Source organism: Agelaius phoeniceus, chromosome 14, assembly GCF_051311805.1.
Source record: "Agelaius phoeniceus isolate bAgePho1 chromosome 14, bAgePho1.hap1, whole genome shotgun sequence".
NCBI classification, from domain to species: domain Eukaryota; kingdom Metazoa; phylum Chordata; class Aves; order Passeriformes; family Icteridae; genus Agelaius; species Agelaius phoeniceus.
In genome coordinates this window covers 13402162-13421158 of record NC_135278.1, presented here as the reverse complement: position 1 = coordinate 13421158, position 18997 = coordinate 13402162, and the positions used below count along the sequence as shown (strand labels likewise).

General features: G+C 46.7%; 1 protein-coding gene across 19 annotated transcripts in view; it reads left to right on the top strand.

The window, feature by feature from the left end:
* The window catches only part of MBNL3 (muscleblind like splicing regulator 3), a 93482-nt gene that overhangs the window by 51642 nt on the left and 22843 nt on the right, over positions 1-18997 (top strand). For all 19 annotated transcript variants that reach the window (XR_013184298.1, XR_013184297.1, XR_008534986.2 and 16 more), the window contains 3 exons: positions 8646-8810; positions 17031-17231; positions 18684-18920. Coding sequence is in view for 16 of the 19 variants with exons in the window: in XM_077186074.1 (XP_077042189.1) it covers positions 8646-8810; positions 17031-17231; positions 18684-18920 (603 nt within the window). In the remaining 3 variants the exon portion in view is untranslated. The remainder of the gene's footprint in view (positions 1-8645; positions 8811-17030; positions 17232-18683; positions 18921-18997) is intronic.

Below are 18997 nucleotides of genomic sequence, written 5' to 3'. Positions count from 1 at the left end.
TTTGTCTCCTGCTCTGGTTTGAGCTGTGTAACAAAAACAAGCTTGACAAGCATTTTGAGGCTGCAGATTTTCAAGCGAGTCCCAGATAAGCACGTTTGAGTTCCTGCAGAGCACATCTGATCTTGCAAACCCCCCTGTCCAAGTGCTTTGCACTTTTATACAGACTATGTGAAAGGACTGGCATGTGCAGTAGGGCTTGGCCACGCTGTGCATCTGTTTGTTCCCAGCATTTGCACCTGATCACTCTCTTACCCTGGTGCGAGGGAACACTGATGTGCTCAGGGTACATTTTTAATATCCTGGTGAAATTGTTCAGCTGCTAAACTGTTTGTGCCATGTGATGGGACGTGTGTTCCCTGCTTGGGCAAAGTGCTGCTGTCCCTTATATGCCTTTAGGTGGTGACCTGTCCAACTCTGCAATAAGTAGACGACTGAAACCCTGTCAGCTTGGCCACGTGCCACAGGGTTGGTCATTGTGTATTGGTGGCAAGGGGCAGCTTTCCAGTCCTGTGATGGGAGAGAGCCTTCAAGCACAGCACATCTCCCTGAGCCACTGGCATACAGCACAGCCCCTATAGCTTGGTTTGTGTCTGTGGTAGAGGTTGGCTTTCACAGACAAAGGCTGGAAGGACAAAGAGATGGAAGTGTTACGGGTCTTTAGCAGTGTTTGTTCAGTATTCTCCTCAGCTGACTGTTGGCAGCTTTATTTCTGGACTTGAATACCTTTTGTAGAAATGATGCTGGATTTTTTTACCTTGTGTGTCCTTCTTTCCATCTTCCCTGCAAAGCAAAAATATCCCAGCAGAACAGTCACAGGGGAGGCTGAAGAGCAGCATCAGTGTCTTAGAGCCAGGGATTGTTTGTTTGCTTTTCATTCCTTGTGCATTTTTCTAACTCCCTGGACACAGAGCTAGAGCCTACCTGGACTGTGAAGTGATTGTGTTTCACTGAACTGTTGCAGAGGGATATAATGTTTTAGGTTTTTTAAGCTCAAACATTGATTGTCTTCCCAAGGCTCTGCCCCACAGCTGTAGGGAGGGGAAAACTGGGTAGACTGGGACTGTGCAAAGTGTACCAGCCTCCCTTCAGTGGGGTGAACACAGAATGCCTGCTTGGTGTGCTCTGAGGGTTTTCAAGCTGCCTTGCACTTGCATGTGCCACTGAGCTTTACTTTGAGCTCTCAGTTCAGAAGGACCCAAAACTCTTGTTGTAGCTGCCAAATGTCACCTGCTTTCATTTGGAATCATGCAAAACATCAAGGTTTATTCATTTCAGTCAAGATCAAGTCTAGGCTTGCACAGAAAGGGCTTGACCTAACATTCATTGAAGCCATGAAATTCAGTTGCTGTTTTAGTGACAAGCTGGGGCTGCCTTGAGAGTGCTGGGAACATTGGTAGCCCTGGGAGCTTGTGATAACTATTCTAGCTTTTCCACTGAAGCTGTGTGGAAAGGCAGGTCTGACTCTTGTCCTCTGTACCCTGACAAAAGACATGTCCCTGTTCACCTCAGCAGCCCTGGGTCAGAGCTGACATGCTGCTGCTGCAGCTCAGAGCATCGTTCAGAACAGCACAAAATCTGCAAACGATTCTCCAGTGACTACAGGGGAGCTGAGTTGGGCCAAAATAACACCTGGGGTGTTTTTAGCATTTTTCTTCTCACCTGTGCAGGCTCAGGGAGGTGGCTCTTTATGCTCAGAGGTGGGAATTTCAAAGTTAGGCAAAACTCACCCTAGAGATATTGTAAAGCTGTGGTTTATGCTTTTTATAGGCTGTTTGAATTCTGTTTCCAGCAAATTCTGTATTAATGAACTGTACTCTTTTCTGGCTAGAACATGCATTTCACAGGGTCTGTATCATCCATAGCTGGAAATCACCAGATTAGCCTTAACTCTAGCATTTTTATTCACACCCATTGAAATTGAAACTTCTGTATGGTAGGAAGTCTGTGTTGCTTCCCTTGCCTTCGAGGCTGATTGCCATCTGGTAATGCTAACTAGAAGATACATTTTGCTTTTTCTTTCCAGCTATGATCTGTTCACAGCAGGATCCTCACCATAACAGCAGTCTCTGGGCTCTCTGTAAATGGGTGTTACACCTGCATTTGAAAAATGTCAGCAGCCAGCTGTGCTGTATTTTTTATTGCTGTTACAAGTAACTTTGGACCACCAGCTTCTTTGTACCCAATACTATCTAAGCAGGGCTGCTGGTGTAGGAGGGATGCAGAGCACAGACTATCCAGAATCCCAACATCTGTCCCAAAAGGAGCAGAAAAAGCAGTAGAACTGGAAAGCCTTTGTGATGGGTTATTTCAGAGAGGGAGAATGAAGCGCTGGTGTTAGGTTTGGGAGTCTTTGATGCAGCACAAATCCACTTCCAAACAAGACAGGGAACAAAGCATAGGATAAGTTTTTATGTGACTATCCACAACAGCTTGGAAAACTGAGTTCAGTGGTAGTCTGGAAGGATGTGCTTGGCAGGACTGTTCAGTTTTGTTTTGTTCTGATGGCTTGAATGATGGAATAGAGAGAGTATGCTTGTTAAATTGGTAGTGTGCTTTGAGCTGGGAGGAACTACAGACACTCTTTAGAGAACCAGGTGTGGAGTTGCAGATAGTCTTGACAGGTTGGAAAAGTAATCCATAAAAAGGTGAGTGAGTTCAATAAAAGCAGTATGAAATACAGAGTTGGAGTGAATCAGCTGCCTCATACAGAGAGCAGCATAGCTGGGTCTGGGAAAGGCTTGTTGAGAGTGAATCAAAGTATGTTACATTGTTAGTAGGAAAGAAAATGCCATGCAGGGATGTAAAAGCAGCAGTGTCATCTGCAGGACTTGTGAAAAAAATCTGTGTACCTGCATAGCACTGGTCAGGGGTTAGGTGGAGCACTGTGCAGGTTCCCACAGCAGCAGGGACTGGGGGAGTAGCCTCAGGAAAAGCTTGGAGACTGTGCAGGGAGAGTTGGAAGAGGGTGGTTTGCATAGTCTGGAGCTGAGAGTAAGGAATAGGGGTAGATGTGACAACAGCCTTTAAGTATGGGCCCTTCCTCAAGGAGGAAAGGAATAATTCCTATTCTGGCCTAAACCAGAAGTTTTAGGTTTCTGTTGCAAGTGGAGCAAAACTGCAGTTGAAAATCAGCTGTGAGGAGACTGATGTGTTGGAGTCCCATGTCTGGGAAATACACAAGAAATGGGAACAAAGCATATAAGTGATCTGTGTGGGCAGTGGGGAGATGTATCACTTCACTATATTCTTCCAGACCTGGATTTTAGGATGCTTGTGGGGGGGTCTAACAGCCTTCCATGAGAACATATTCAAGGAGTGTTTTCTACATAATTTCACTTTTAAACTGCTCTGTGAAAGTGAGCTACTCCAACACTGCTAGGAGGAAAGCATTGCTCTGCAGCAGAAGTTACCTGATGTATTGGGCCAGGGTCAATGTTCAACGGAGGTTGTGAGGTTGCAGTTCTCACTCACTCAGTGAGAAATGCACCAGGTACCAACTCTGCCTCCCAGGACCTCTCTTTTCTTGCAGAGCAGGTGGCAGTAGGGGTAGACCTAAAGCAGCACGTGCTGCTCAGTACATGTTCTTAGTTGTGCTGCTTGGACATGGGGATGCAACCCTGAGCTCCCCACTTTTTGCCTCCCACTGTTGCAGGACAATTCATGCTCTATGGCATGAATTTGCAGCCTGCCCTGCAAATGTGGAGCAGACACCATGGTGGTTGAGGTTGTATTGTGTATGAGAAAGAAAGCCATGCAAGGCTGTGGCAGGAGCAAGGATCCATGGCCAGGAGAGAGCCTTTGTGTGCATGTGGTGAGTGGGATGGAAAGCAGAGAGCGTTTCATGCCTCAGCACTGGAGCGACAGGCACTGAGTAAGCAGGGCCAGCACATCTCTGAATGTGCCTCCCCACTGAGTTCCTCTTGGGGAGGTGGAAATCTGCTGCTTCATGCAGAGAAAAGTTATGTAGACAAGCTGTGTTTTGGTGCCTGGTTTTGTGCAAAACATGGAAATCCTTTCCTGCCTGGTCTCTTTTCATTCTTTTTGCTGTCAGTCATTGCACATGTCATCAGTATCTGTGGAAAAGACTGCACAGTCAGGGCACCAACCTACTGCAGCCTCCAGTGTGTGAAAAGCCACATTAGCTTGAAGATTTTCACATGAGAACTGCTGGTGATTGATGGGACGTAGTGTGCAGTCATTAAAGCCAGAAATGTGTGTCTGGAACCCCTCACTGGTGTCCGGGATTAAAGAGACCATAACAAACTGCATTACTGGTGCACATGTGAGCAAGCCTTGGGGGTTGTGCTGGGAGCCTTGTTTCTGCAGCACAGCTCCACTCACTTCAGCAGCCAGGGAGGAGAGAATTTGTGCAACATGCTTAGGGAAGGTTCATCCAGCCTGGTGCAGTACCCAGAATGCTCTTATTTGCATCCCGCTGAGCTAGGATGCGAATGACAAGGTGCAAACTCCACACAACCAGGTAAAATGCAGGTTTTTCTACTGGGTTTCAGTGTGCTGCCTTCAGTGCTGCACTCCAAACAGCTGGCTTTGTTGCAGTGCAAGCTGCTGTCACGTTAGCTGGTGTCAGATGCCAGCCATTTACAGTATACGCCATCACAGCATGACTTAAGTTGGCAACACAGAGTCAATCACATGCCAGCAGCCTACTGTAAGGGTGGGGGAGTGTGTGGGAAGAAATGGGGAGAAGATACTCTTATAAAATCTTTTAATGATTTATTTTTAATATCCATTTTTCAAGCCTTGGAAAATGCAGTCCATATGCTTTTCCCTCCTGGTTGTAGTTGGCAAAGAAGCAGATGAACATGGTCCTTCAGACTCCTTCCATTTTGTGAGGAGCCAGAAAACAGAGCTATATTTAGCGTGTTGCCAAGGCCAGCAGCAGTCTGTTACTGGGTGGTGATTCCCTGGCTGCAGCCCTGTGTGCCACCCAGGACAGGGTGGGAATGTGCCTGTCCTGGAGTCAGTTCTGAGCCTAAATTGACAGCAGCAAATTTCAGATTTCCAGTTACAGGAGGATGGCTGCACTGGTGCCAGCAGGCTCAGTGTGCTGCTTGCCAGCACAGATCAGTTTTTGACCACCAGCCCCCTGCCAACATGTGCAGTGGCCACTCCAGGTGCTGTAATGATGCTTTTTAGTGCAACACTCAGCTTTTGGAGAATGCCTCAGTTGGTCTTCTGTGCACAGCTCTGGAACTGTCCTGTGCCCTGTGCTGAGCTTTTGATATGCTGGAGCCACAGCTAATCCCTGTAGGAAAGCTGTGCCTTGTAGCATAAATATGCTCTAAAATTGGAGGCCTAACTCCTTGTTGTATTTTCTCATGTTGTATTCCTAGGCCACTCAGGTATAAAATGGATTTGTCCTTATTTATCCCCAGCCCAGTATCCACACAGCAGATTTGCTACCAGTTCCCTGTTGCTTTCCCTGCTGTGTTGCAGCTGGTACTGAGGAGTTAAAAATGGCATCTCCTCTGTCCTTCTGGCAGCTTTTGTAGAGCTGAAATTGGTCTTGAAGACTGTGTGTGTTTCTGGGAAGTACCAAGCACTGGGTGTTGTGATGGAAAGGGTAGAAGAAGGGCTCACCCCTACCAGTGTTGGAGTTCAGGGGGTACTGAACTGTTGTAGAGCAAGCATCTTGAAAGTTGTTACAGAGCAAGATGTCTAAACTGGGAACAGTTTGTGTCACTGTCACATCACCACTTCCTAAAATTCATTATCTGAGAGATGAAGAGCTTACTGTGGTGCTGTAGAGGGGAGCTCAATTCAGCTGTGGCTTCCAATATGCCCTAGTGAAACAGAGTGGTTGGTGGTGCTCAGGAACAAAATATTAGTGGGGAGGAGTTAGACCAAAGGCATGGGTTTGAATCTGAGTGTAGCAGTGATTCATTTAGTCTTTCTGAGCCCTCAAAGGCCTGACTGACAGCATTTCACAGCCTTTGCTCTGCAGCAGCACCTGCACAGCTCTGTTTCTTACAAATACATGTCCTTGAAAGCCAGTAGCACTGTGTGGGCACTGGTTTCAGCTTACAGACTCTGTCTGCAAGACCAACGCCTCGTGCTGTATGGTAGTTTTTTATTGGTAGTAAAAATACTCTGTTTGTAGAACCCCCTGTTGGAATTAAGCAAACTGCTTTGAGGGAAAAAAAAATAGAACAAAGCTTCACACCAAGCTGGGGTTGCTGGTATCAATGATATTCACAATTTCAGTTGAAATAGCGGAGTCCTTCTCAAGTTGAAGTCAACTGTGTAAGCATTGTTTACAAAAAACAGTAGGTTTTTTTTTTTCATCTTCTCCATTCCTGCAGTGTAGGAACATCTACACAGATTTATTCCAAATTTGGTAGAAATAAGTGTTTCCCCAACCCAAAGTACTTGTGCCAAGTTACAGTCAGGAGGAATTTCTGAGGCTGGAGCTGCTGCCTTGCCATGGGCAGCCTGTGGTTCCATGGGGTCTGCCCCTGGTCAGCAGCAGCCCTGCAGGAGCTGTGGAGGTGGGACACTGCAGATGTGCTCTGAGGCTGAACCCTGGACTCCTGCTGGTCCCAGGTGATGGGAAAGGCTGTAGAGATGCCTGGTCCTGTGCAGCATGAGAAGGATGACCCAAACCTGCCCAGTGTTCTCCTTGCAGATTAGTGCAGTTATTTTCTTTGTAGTGGCACTGGGTATCTGAGCACAAGCCAGCTGCAGTGGTGCCATTTTACCCTCACTTCAAACAGATGTGGAAGTGTCTGGTGATGAAGATTCCTGTCCTCAGGGCCTGTGAGCAGTTAACTCACTGCTGGGGATCTGGGGCTGTTGGATTGCTGAGAAGCCAAAACAATAGTATTAAAAAGCCTCTTTCCTTTTGAGTTGGGCTGTTGGGAGCCACTGGGCTCTTTTAGGAGCAGGGCAGAGTTTCATTCCACCAAGCCAGGCTGCTAAAGTTTGGAAGTGGGTTTTTTTCCTGTCCCCTGATGGGCTTTAGCCCATCACTTCTTGCATTTAATTATTTGCCTTTTGTTTAACTCTGATCTCCTTGGAGCAGATAAGAGAGGAGCCTGTTCCCATGACAAATGTCAAACAGCCCCTTTTAAGCTGCAGTCAAGCTCTGCAGCCCTCTCTCCAGTGAAGCTGTTATCCCCACCAGGAAGGGAGGCAGAGTAAAGCTTGGACACTTTAGGCTGCTCTACAGCAGCCTGGCATCCTGGGGATTCAAAACCAAGCCCCTCCAGTGGGTCATGGTGTTGGCTTTTTGCAGTGGTACTTGGACTGTACAGTGATTTCACCTGTATGTTTGCAAAAGCCTTCAAGAACCCCCAGTGGAGTCTCCTGGATGCAGCATGGGCTGATCCCAGGAGGGTCCCACCTGAGCCTTGGGTCAGTGGTGTGTAACAGCTGTATCCTTGTGCACCTGGTTATGGGGTTACAGCTCTGCTGCACGTGATCCCTCTAACACAGGCAGGTACATGGGGTCATCTGATGTGCCCCTTTTGAAAGCAAATTTAATTACACTGAGAACTCTGTGTCCAGCCCTTGATGACTGTGCCTGGGATAGGCTGGGTAATGGATGGTCCTGTGCCTTTGCTGGCTACAGGAGCTGTTATTAATTATCTGTCATGGAACAGCTCTGTGGCCTCCAGGTCTGGCCTTACTATAATAAGCTTTGAATAGCTCAAAAGAATTTGCTCCTCAAAAAAGTCACAATTTTTGCATAAAGTTAGATTAAGTATTTCATGTTTTCTGTATGCCTCTTGTTTCTTGAGGAAGAAATTAAAAAAGAAAGGGAGGAAGACAGAAAACCTTATTTTTCAAGAACTGTTTAATCTTAATGACAACATTTCTTACTAACTTTCTTATTTAGTGATATTTATCTTCTTATGTCTACTTGCAAACACTATTAAAGTAAGACAGTTTATTCATATTTTTGAAGAGATGATCTCAGCTGATTTGCAGGGATAACATCAGTGATCTTTTGCCTTTTAGGAGCCACTGGTATGGCTAGTACTTATGTTTATTGCAGGGGGGAAGGAGTCAGTGATGCAACACACGTCACTTTTGACAAATGAAAGCGTGAAGGGGGAAAATAATTTCAGCTCTTCCTCCTGTGACCGCCAGTTCTCAGCATCTTGGGGTACCCGCATGTTGTGGATCAGAGGTGCTGCCTTACAGAGCTGTCCTCCTAAAGTTTTATCCAGTGCAGCTGGGGAAGTGGTAGAGACAGTTTTGTTTCTTCTGTCTGGTTGTCAGGGCCAATTAAGTGGTCTGGTGTTGGGAAGGAGGGGAAAAGCAACCCACACAAGGAAACAGGGAATTTTTGTTGTTGTTTCTGGAACTGCTGCCACTAGTTTCTGAAAGTATTGGTGTTTGTGTTAGATTCTTTGGGTTTTTTTCTTACAACAATCATTTTAACATCAGGAAGCCTGACTTTTTGGTTTAGCTTGATAGTATTCAGTTAGTGTTACTGCAGAAGTCATGTTGCTCTTCTCTTCACCTACTATAGAAAAATCACAAAAGAGGCACAGTAGCTACCAAGCCGCCTCCGCCTCGATGATTGTGTTGTTCCAGTAACCCAAACAATCCTTAATTAAATTTCTCTGGCTGCCCTGGGTGTTACATTCACTGAAATGCTGTTCCATTATGTTTTTTAGGGCCGGTGTACCCGAGAGAACTGCAAATATCTCCACCCTCCCCCACATTTAAAAACACAACTTGAAATAAATGGACGCAACAACCTGATCCAGCAGAAGACGGCCGCAGCCATGTTTGCTCAGCAGATGCAGTTCATGCTCCCGGGCGCACAGCTACAGCCAATTGTGAGTTACAGCCCTGGGCCTGTTGGGCTCACACTGCTCCCTGTCCCTACAGCCAATTGTGAGTTACAGCCCTGGCCCCTTGGGCTTACACTGCTCCCTGTCCCTACAGCCAGCTGTGAGTTACAGCCCTGAGCCTGTCGGGCTTACACTGCTCCCTGTCCCTACAGCCAATTGTGAGTTACAGCCCTGAGCCTGTTGGGCTTACACTGCTCCCTGTCCCTACAGCCAATTGTGAGTTACAGCCCTGAGCCTGTTGGGTTTACACTGCTCCTTGTCCCTACAGCCAGCTGTGAGTTACAGCCCTGCTCCTTGTCCCTACAGCCAGCTGTGAGTTACAGCCCTGAGCCTGTTGGGCTTACACTGCTCCCTGTCCCTACAGCCAGTTGTGAGTTACAGTCCTGGGCCTGCTGGGCTCACACTACTCCCTGTCCTCCCTGTCTGTTCACAGAGGTCCCAGCCCTGTGCCTGAGCTCAGGCCATTGTCTGTGCTGCAGAATCTGGGCAGAATCTTCCAGAGGGGTGTCTGATACTACTTTTGCATCTCCTTCCTAGCTGTGCCTCTCTTTTCCTCTGGTAACTGAGGAGCTGTGAGATTCAGGGCTTCAAGTGGAAGGGTCTTACCACCAGGTGCTTCTTTGACCAGCTGATTGTACATCCCAGGAGTTCTGAGTGGCTCAATTCCAGTGGATCCTGGTTTGGATTGTTGTTTTGCACTGAGATGATGCTGACTCCCTTGGACTAGCTGTGTGGCACTGTTGGACTAAAACTGGAAAAGATGAATCCTACCTGGACTTTAATCTGTTTTAATGTCTGGGAGTGGGACCATTTCACTGCAGTTGTCCCAGCAGAGAGTTGTACAAATGTCACAGCCCTGTCACTTGTTTCTCACAGTAATGCTGATTTAGAGTTAGAGCAGGAAGGATTTGCTTCTTTTCAGGTAGGAAGGGAAGCCTGTGGGAGATAGATGTTTGCAGAGCAGGTAGTTCAGAGAAGCCTTCACTGCCTGTCCCTGCTTTTGCCTGTCAGTTAAAACAGGTTTCAGGCTGGAGAGCCCTGTTACGCCAGGGAGAGGATGGCTTGGGTCTGCTGGTTGGTGTATCTGGGAGGGGATGACACTTGTCAGCTGAGTTTTAGTCTGTCACAATGTCTATTTTAAGAGCTGTCAGAGGTCTTGAAGTAGCTCTTCAATGCTGATGTGAATAAGCTGCACTGCAAGTTAATTAGGGGTTCTCAGTTTGAAGTTGGGACTGAGTGTCTTTTCTGGGGCAGTGTGCTCTTAGTGTGCTGTAGCTGGGTGAGGCTCCTTGTGCTATGCCACATGGAAGGACTGGCCAGATCCTTTGGGCAAGCTCTTCCAGCCTGAAGGTGTCAAGTCTGTGAACCAGCCTGAACTTGGCCTCCTGGTGTCCCACCTACAGTGCCTGGCCTCTCTGCCCATGTGGGACACAGCATCTGTCACCCCAGCTGAAAAGTTCAGGTGCTTCTGGTTTATTCTCACCAGAGAACAGTAAAGGATTCCTCCTCATTAGAGGCTGTTGTGATGTTTGGTGTAAGAACGTGTGATAGAGGTTTCCCTGTTTCAGCAGGGAAAGCTGATCAGTGTCCCTTCATGATGGTGGTCTGCTTCCTAACTGGGCTATTTCCTCAGTCTGGCATATTCCTCCTGTGTTTTGAGGGGTTTTTGGTGTTTGCCATCACTCTGATCATCTTGTGTGTCTGCTAGTAGCTTTATCCTGCCCTATAAGCTAAGAAAATGCTGTTTATTTGTCCCATTTTGAAGATGGAAAGTTGATACAGAAGAGAAAATTGGCCACAGAGAGGGTCTTTAGTTGTCCTGTACCTTAGGCTCTTATCTGCTGCAGTCTTGCACCTCTTTTTTGTGGAGCTTGAAGGTATGTCCACATCAGAAGGAGTCCTGAATTCCCACTAAATAATGACATTGGTTTCCAAGCCCTGTACCAAAAGCAAACCCTTCCTATTTGGAGTTTTCCTCTGTGAGGAATTCACAGTGGATGTTCTTTGGCTGGCTATTCAAAGCATCTTTGGGATTTCCTTTTTGGAAAGTTCCCATCTTCCCACTTTGCAATCTTGCAGGTCCAGTATGCTCCTAAATTTTACTCCTGCCTTTTAAATTGCCTCTGAGACTGAATATGTTGGTTTGTCTAGTTAGTGCTCTCATTTCAGAAGTAACCTTATCTGATGAGAAAGGCCCCTGGTTTCTAAATTGTGCCATGAGGGAGACATGGGCAAAGAAGAAAAATAAAAATTTGTTCTGCAGTGACTGCTCCCTTCGTGCTTTCCCACACTTTACTCAGACTAAACAAGCTCTTGGTCTGATTCCTGCTGCCCAACTTGCTCCACACCAATTTCAGGACAGACAAGAGATTGCTCTTTCAACTGCCTTTGATTTCCCAAAGATGCTGTCAGTGGAAGCTGGCTTTGAGAATTTTTTTCTCTAAATGAGAAGGGTGGGGCCTCCTCCTGGGTACACATGAAATTCGTCAAAGCAGAAGGTATTGTATCTGATGCAGCAGCAGAGCAAATCCCATGTGATCAGAAAGCTGATCAACAGGATGCCTGCTTAATTGGGATGCTTGCCAGAGATGAGATTTGAAACAGCACACTTAATAGCTCCAAACAGCAGCTGAATGCTTAGACATTTTAAAGTGCAGTTTCACCAGAAAAGCTACTGAGTTAAAAAAAAAAAAAAAAACAACAAACCACCACCAAAAAACCCTCACCAAATCCAAACCAAACCAGCACTTGACAGAGTAGTTTTTCACCAGGCTTCCTGAAATGGCATTTGTCTATGAGCTGGGCTCTGGCATTGATAGGAAGAGCTGCTTTGGTCAATGTTATGTCTGGTTTCTCAGATATGGTCACTTTGTGTGTGCCAGTGCAAGACCACCCAAAAAGTGCAGCACCTTGGGCCTAGTGCCCACTCTCTCCATCCTGCTTTATCCCTTTGCAGCAGTGTGGGGCAGACTTTTGGAGCTGACCATGGAGGTGCTTCAGCCCAGGGTCCTGGTGATGTGATGGAGCAGGGCACTGGTTTGCCCAGTGCCTGGACAAGCTGTTGATGGAGCATGGCACTGGTGACACACCTGCCACCACTCCTGCCCTGCAGCTGCCTCTGCTGCTGCCTAGGGAGGCTGTTTCCTCTCTTTGTTTTCCAGCTCTTTGTCTTTTCTTCATGCCAAGATCTTTGTAGACAGGACTATCTTGATAGTTCTGAGTCACCCATGCCCCTGAAGACGGCCCAGACTTTAACCCAGCCCTTGGTTCCCTCCTGAGGCAGCAGGATCCTGCTGCCACTCCTTGGTGCTGATGGAGGGGTTAATGCAGAGGGTGAGCAACTTGCTTGGCCAGTGATGCTTGGAGCAAGTGCTGGAGCTGATTTCAACAGGTGCTTTGCACAGACATTTTTTCTATGCAGCAAAAACCTGATTTATATCACAGCGTCTAGTCAAAGACACACTAGGAATGAATAAATGCAGGTATCCTGGCCCACCCAGGAGCTGGTATCTGCCAAGAGACAGTGCTGTGGGGTGTTAACACCTGTCTTTTACACTACAGCAGCCCACAAATGAGAGATCCTTTCTTTGAGCTAGGAGTGTCTTTGCAGTCTGGTTGGGGAAATGAGCATCTGTGGTGGTAGGTAGCTGGGTGCTTTGGCCCATTGGATTCACTCCAGCATGCTCAGCCTCATGTTGGAGGGGGGTTTTGCAGCCAGCAAGCCCCATGAAGTTGCACTGGGGGGAAGGCAGATTTTTGGGTTTTCTGACAGTATCAAGTATGTTTTTAATATCAAGGTTTTCAATCTTGTCAGTATGAGATCTTTATCATCAGTTTCTAACACCAGACTGTAAGCTGCCATTGTTTTTTGTGTGCTTTCCATATATAGCTGCTTAGCAGTGACCTGTCTCCCCTCCTTCAGGCTATCAACACCTCTGTATTTACAGTGGGCCTCTCATTTTCAGGCTTTCCCTTTTTTAGGGTCTGAGGTAACTCAGAATCAACACTTCCTGGCTGAGACAGTGCTTGTGTTTGACAAAACACCAACCGCTCTTCTGCCTTCCTCTTCACACCCACTCTGTGTTTCTTCTCTAGCTTTAGCACAATTTCTGCTAGCCAAATTGAATGCAACTTCTAGATTGTTAACAAAATCAGCTGTTCCAGGTTCTGCTGTCATCAGTGGTGACAAATGCCCCTCCCTGGGACGGTTCCTTCTCTCTGCTCACACCTTCAACCCAACAGCTTCCATGCTTGAGGTCTGTGAGGAGCTTAGAGCTGTCCAAGTCCTTGGCAGCCCTCCCCCTGAGATGTGTTCTCACAACAGTCATTTCAGCTTTTTAAAAGTATTACTATTCTTACAAGCATTTTAATACTCAGTAAACCAGTCTTGTGAGCTGCTACCACCCTGAACCCTTTGCTGCTGCACTGTAACCTGTTTCCCTCTGCACAGGAGTTACTGGTAGTGTCTCTATGCTATGATTTATAAAAGCTAATTTGCAAGGAATTAGCAAACCTGTCTTTATATTTCCTGAATTAGCAAGAGCTTGAAGGGGGGCAGCAGGAGTAAATGCTGATACTTTCTATCCCTCTCTTTTGCCCTAGAGCATACCAGCAATTAAATTGAGTATGGTTTTTAGTGTACAGCCATAACATTGCTCTGTCAGGTCTCCTGTCCCTCTGTTCCTCTTCCTCCCACAGCTTTATATCAGGAACATGATGCCATTTGGTCTGGGATATCCCTTGGGTCAGTTGGGGTCAGCTGTCCTCTGTCCCCTCCCAGCTCCTTGTGCTGCCCCCCATAGTCACCTCAGTGGTTGGGTGGGGGATGAGAGGCATAAAAACTCTTGACCCTGTGTAAGCAGTGCTCAGACACAGCAAAAGCATCCCTGAGTTATCTACATTGTTTCCAGTATAAATCCAAACCACAGCCCTATACCAGCTACTGTGGAGAAAATTTACTGTATCCCAGCCAAAAGCTGTCACAGGAGGTGGACAGGAGGCACGTTGAGGAGGGCAGTGCTGTTTGGAGTAAAAATTACATTTGGGTTCTGGCTGCAAGGAGGAAATTTGCTCACATTCCCTGAGGACATGGGGGACCTGCACAGACGTAGAGGGAAGCATTGGCTGGCAGCATCCCTATTACTGGTACTGATGCATGAGCCAGACTGGATTTCCCAATCCAAGACAGGCAGCCGGGTCTGGCAGTGAGCACAGCCCATCTTTTCCCCTCATCAGCCACAATAAATACAGAGCTCTCTGGTGCCAGCTCACAAAGGCACAGTTCTCAGAGTGCTTCACACACTCCAGACTTAAAACCCCAGCTCTTGTAGGTTTAATCTGTTGAGTGAGGTCTGCTTGTTCCCTGGCTGTGCACCCGCTTGGCTTCGAGCAGCAGCCCCAGCCTGCGGGCAGGGTGTGGAGCACAACTGGCACTTCCCATCAGGGGAGCAGGCACCCAGTGCAGGCAGGCAGAAGGAGCCTTGGGAAACCTTGGGAAGGCAGCAGCAGATGTCAGGGCACAGAAAGGGGTGAACAAACAGCAGCAGCAATAAAAACTCCTCCTGCTCCTACGAGGATCACTCTGCAGGTCTCCAGGACTGCAAGTGGATTGTACTGCTCAGTTGTTCGTCGTGTACGTCTTTCCTCCACTCGCTTCAGCTTGGGTTTGGATCCATTAGCCCTTGCTAATTGCTCCCAGTGAGAAGAGGGAACTGCTTTTGAGGGAGTTGGGGATTGTGTTTCAAGGAGCAGATCCTGCTTCCACCTTTGTAGCAGCTTTGGTGAAGAGGCTGGTATATAATCTCTTAGTGAATGTTTCATGTGAATTCACTCAGTGTGAGGTGTTGCAAGCCCCCAGCATTCCCAGTCTGCACAAATCCTTCCTTCAGCAATGGGAGGAACATCTTCCCTTTGTCTCAGAAGCCAGTGAGGTTCTTGACCTGGCTGCTGGCTGTGTTTGAACCCAGCCAAGCAGGAGAAGCTTGCTTTAAAGGATGTCCTGGCATTTTGGAGCAGTGTTTGTGCCACACCTGCTCAGTCAGGATACTTCTGCTGTATTAGGTGCTGAAAAACATAGGGTAGGTTTGCCCACACATTTGTGCAAGCCACATGTACTGCAAGGTTTGGGTTACTATGGGTATGTAAAACAAATGATGACAACATGTCAGGCCCCACTATAACCTCTGCAGACTGGCCAGGCAGGAGAAGCTCCTTAAAACAGCATTTATGGTGCAAATGGTGATGGAAGTTCAGCAGATACCACTGTAATTACTGGTACTTGCACAAAAGAAAACAGTCTAATGGGTGCTTCTTTCTCACTAAAGTGTTCAGGGAGTCACAGATTTGAAAATCCTAAAGAGCCTTTTTAGCAGCAAAAGATGTAAAATATCTGGGAGCCACCAGAGAATTGAAAGAAGAAGAAAATTATTTAATAAACGGCGGTGGATTGGGGGATCTCTGGCTTTAGTGGCTGAAGTCTCCCTACAGCTGAAGCAGTGCTTGACTAAGGCTCACAAGAAGGAAAATTGGAAAATAATTAGTTGGTTCTGCTATACTTAAAGCATCCAGCACCGTTGATGAGGAAGCTGTGTCTCCTCACTAAGGAGGAGAAAATGGGATATATTCTGTCAGTGGCTGGGGTGGTGCTTGCTGTCACTGACCTTAGGAAGGGGCATTGTTTAGCTAAAGCTGGATTAGGACAGTTGGCTGGTGTTACTGTGGGTTAACTTCTTCCTCATTGCAACAAGCAAAGTATGGAAGTACCAGGATGAAGGTGCTATTGAGGAACACGCTGTCCATATGTGGCTTCTTTTAGAAGTTCACAGGACTAGAAGTACCGAAATAAAAGAAATGAGGGAATGATGTGTGTGGCCAAAAAACTGCCCCAGGCAATTGTGTAAGCACACTTGTATTTATTGCCAAATAGAGGTTGTAGCTTCCAAGGATGGTGTCATAGACACCTGCCAATATGAGCAGCTTTAACTGGAACCCAGAGTTCACAGTGGAGCAGGTGACAGGAGGGAAAATAAAAATGGTTCAGTTTTCAGGCTGCATTCCTTGGGGGGTGCTCGAGCCCCTGCCACAGGAGCAGGAGTGCTGCCATGCATGCTGTCATCTTCAGTGGGGGCAGGTGGAGATTTTCATCAAGCTGGAATTGGTTTCATTCCCAAGAATACTTTGGCTCTGGTGCTTTAAAACCTCACAAACTCCCTGGCTACAGGGGCTAGTCCCAGACTTTAAACTGAGCATCTGCTTAGGAGCCTTGTGCTCACCTTCCTGCCAGCACAGCGGTGCTTTTTCCAGATGAGCACTGCTGGATCAGCTTAGGTCAGGGAAGAGCTTCTGGCACCCAGCACTGAAGCTCTGCTGCACTCAGAGGACCTTCAGGAGGGACCTGAAGTGGTCAAGATCTTTATGGCCTGTTCTGTCCCAAAGAGAACACGGCTCCTTGTAGCACAGGTCGGGTCTTGGACCTCACACTAGTCCACCTGAGCCATCTCATCTGTTGTGACATAATCATGTGACATTAATGAATTTGGTGTCCGTGTCCTCTTGCTGCCATTCACATGAAGCACAGGCTTAGATCCTTCTCCAAAATGGTTTTTGCCTGAACTCTGTTGGCACTCTGAAACCAACCCCTGATGTGCAGGATGCCTGACCAACCGAGTGTACTGCAGCAGAGCTACCTCACCTGACTGAATGGTGCCTTTGGTCTAACCTGAGGCTCACTGGCCATGCTAACATGGAGCTCAGGTCGGGCTGATGGTGGATGCAGCAGTGCAGCTAATGGGGTTACCTGCTTCCAGGTCCTGAAGCTGCAGTTTACCTTGGAGTCTCTACAGCATTGCGGTGTAGGCATAAGGAAGCTGAGATGTGTATTTGGGATTAGAAGTCTGTTTAATTTGGGCCTGCCCTAATTGCTGGCATGAAATCCTTAATTGTGTCATTAAACTATAAAGATCATCAATATGCTTTGATCTGACAAATAAAGATGCCTTGTATTCAGGATGAGTCACAAATCTGTGAGTCAGGAGAAGCGAATGGATGGCAAATAAATGGCAATAAATGAATAGATTGGAGAGCACAGCATTTTGATGTGACTAATCAAATTGTCTAAAAGGATTGAAGTGTGATGCAAGGCTTTGATGGGAAATCCAAGACAGAGCTTTTTAACTAATACTTTGTTTTTCTTCTTTCTGTACACAGACAACGTTTCCTGTGACTCCATCGCTTGCAACAAGCCCCACTATGGCTTTTAGTCCCTACCTGAGTCATGTTTCTCCTGGGATGGGCTTAGTTCCTGCAGAGCTTTTACCAAATACTCCTGTCCTGGTTTCTGGAAATCCTACTGTTACAGTACCGGGAGGCTCTGCTGGGCAGAAACTGATGCGTACGGATAAACTAGAGGTATTTGGACATCTGATACAATACTGCTGACAGGCATGAACAGGACATGTGGTCCCAGCTCTTGCTCTCTGCTAAAATGACCTGATGCAGCACAGTACAGAGTTGAACTTGCAACTTTGCTAGCACAGGGCTGCTGCTCTCTGCCAATGCAGATGCTTTTGTGGGGACTTTTCCCAAATCCTTGGAAATCTGGGAAAACTCACTCCTCTGGTATCAGTGGGTATTAGAGCAGGGTTAGGATTGTTTTTTGTATGTGATCTGCCATGCTTAAAAAAACCCCAAAAAGCCAAGTAGATGGTCTGCACTTAAACTTTGTTGAATGGGAGACGTTTTGGAGATAACAGATGTTTCCCTTTTCTAGAGATGGGTTTATTGAGCTTTTACAGAAAACTTTAAGCATTACACTGATAAGGGAGGAGAGGGAGAGGAAGAGGAGAGTGTGTGGTGTTGGAAAGACATCTCTCCCTCCCCAGCTGGCTGGACATGCTGGGACTTAACGATGGAGGAGTTGTAAATGTCTTTCAAACCCTAAGTAGAGACTCTGCAGGAGATAAGGGCTGAGGACCTGAACTCAGAGTCCCCTGCAGGTGTAAATTATAACACAGGAAGATAGCAGAGAAGGGTATAATTTCAAAACACATTGTTTTGTGTTATGTACTTTATCTTGCCTTGCTGACGTGTCACCTTTCCCTGCACTCAGTCTGATTGCACATTGGTATGTGAGCTACACCCCTTGCTGTATTATTCAACAACTGCTCTCAGTTCCTCAGAAAAGAAACCTTGCAGATTTTTTGTGAAACCTTTTCATCTGTCTCTGATGCTTCAGTGGTCATAACTTAGGAGGATCTGTGAGATCCTAGTACAACTAGTAATTTTGGCAGCACCTTCAAACACATTGCTGTGTAACCAAACGTGCTGTCACGTAATGCCAGGGTTGGGGTTTTATTGTGGAGGGCAGGGAGACTATTTATGTGAAAGAGGCACCTCATGTTTAAGAAAAAGTACTTGTTAGGAATAGCAGTAGCATGTAACATCTAAAATTAAATGTCTTGCCTAAGAGTGTGCTCCATAACAAATACATAATCCAGGTGAGACACAAATGGCAGAGTTATTAACATTTAAGCTTTAGAGGCTGGGGAGGAATCCTGAGCTGCAAAAGTTTTGTCGAAATGACGTTGATTTTCTGGGGTCACTTTCCATTCTGCACAATTCTGTACTTCACTTGCATTTGGTAATTGGCCTTATTAATGTTGTGGTTCTTTTCACCTCCTGAAGCAGTTGTGAGTAGAACCATTTGCCCCTGTGTGTGTTGATATATATGCTACCCCAGATGAGCGTGGATTTAGAGTATACACATGGCTTAATGTGGCCAACTGAACTGATATTCTGTGTTGAAAATACTGAATGAAGAATAACTTCATGTTCTGCTCAACAATGTGACTTTCTTTTAAGGTTTGTCGAGAGTTTCAGCGTGGAAATTGCACACGTGGTGAGAATGATTGCCGCTATGCTCACCCTATAGATATTGCAATGATAGACACAAATGAAAATACTGTTACAGTTTGCATGGATTACATCAAAGGTCGATGCTCTAGGGAGAAATGCAAGTACTTTCATCCCCCTGCACACCTGCAAGCCAAAATCAAGGCAGCTCAACACCAGGTGAACCAGACAGCTGCAGCTGCAATGGTAAGTAGAGCTCTTCTCAAGCTGCATTTCCATTGCTAAGAGATTCCACGTGTCATGTGTCATTTGTGGAAAAGTAG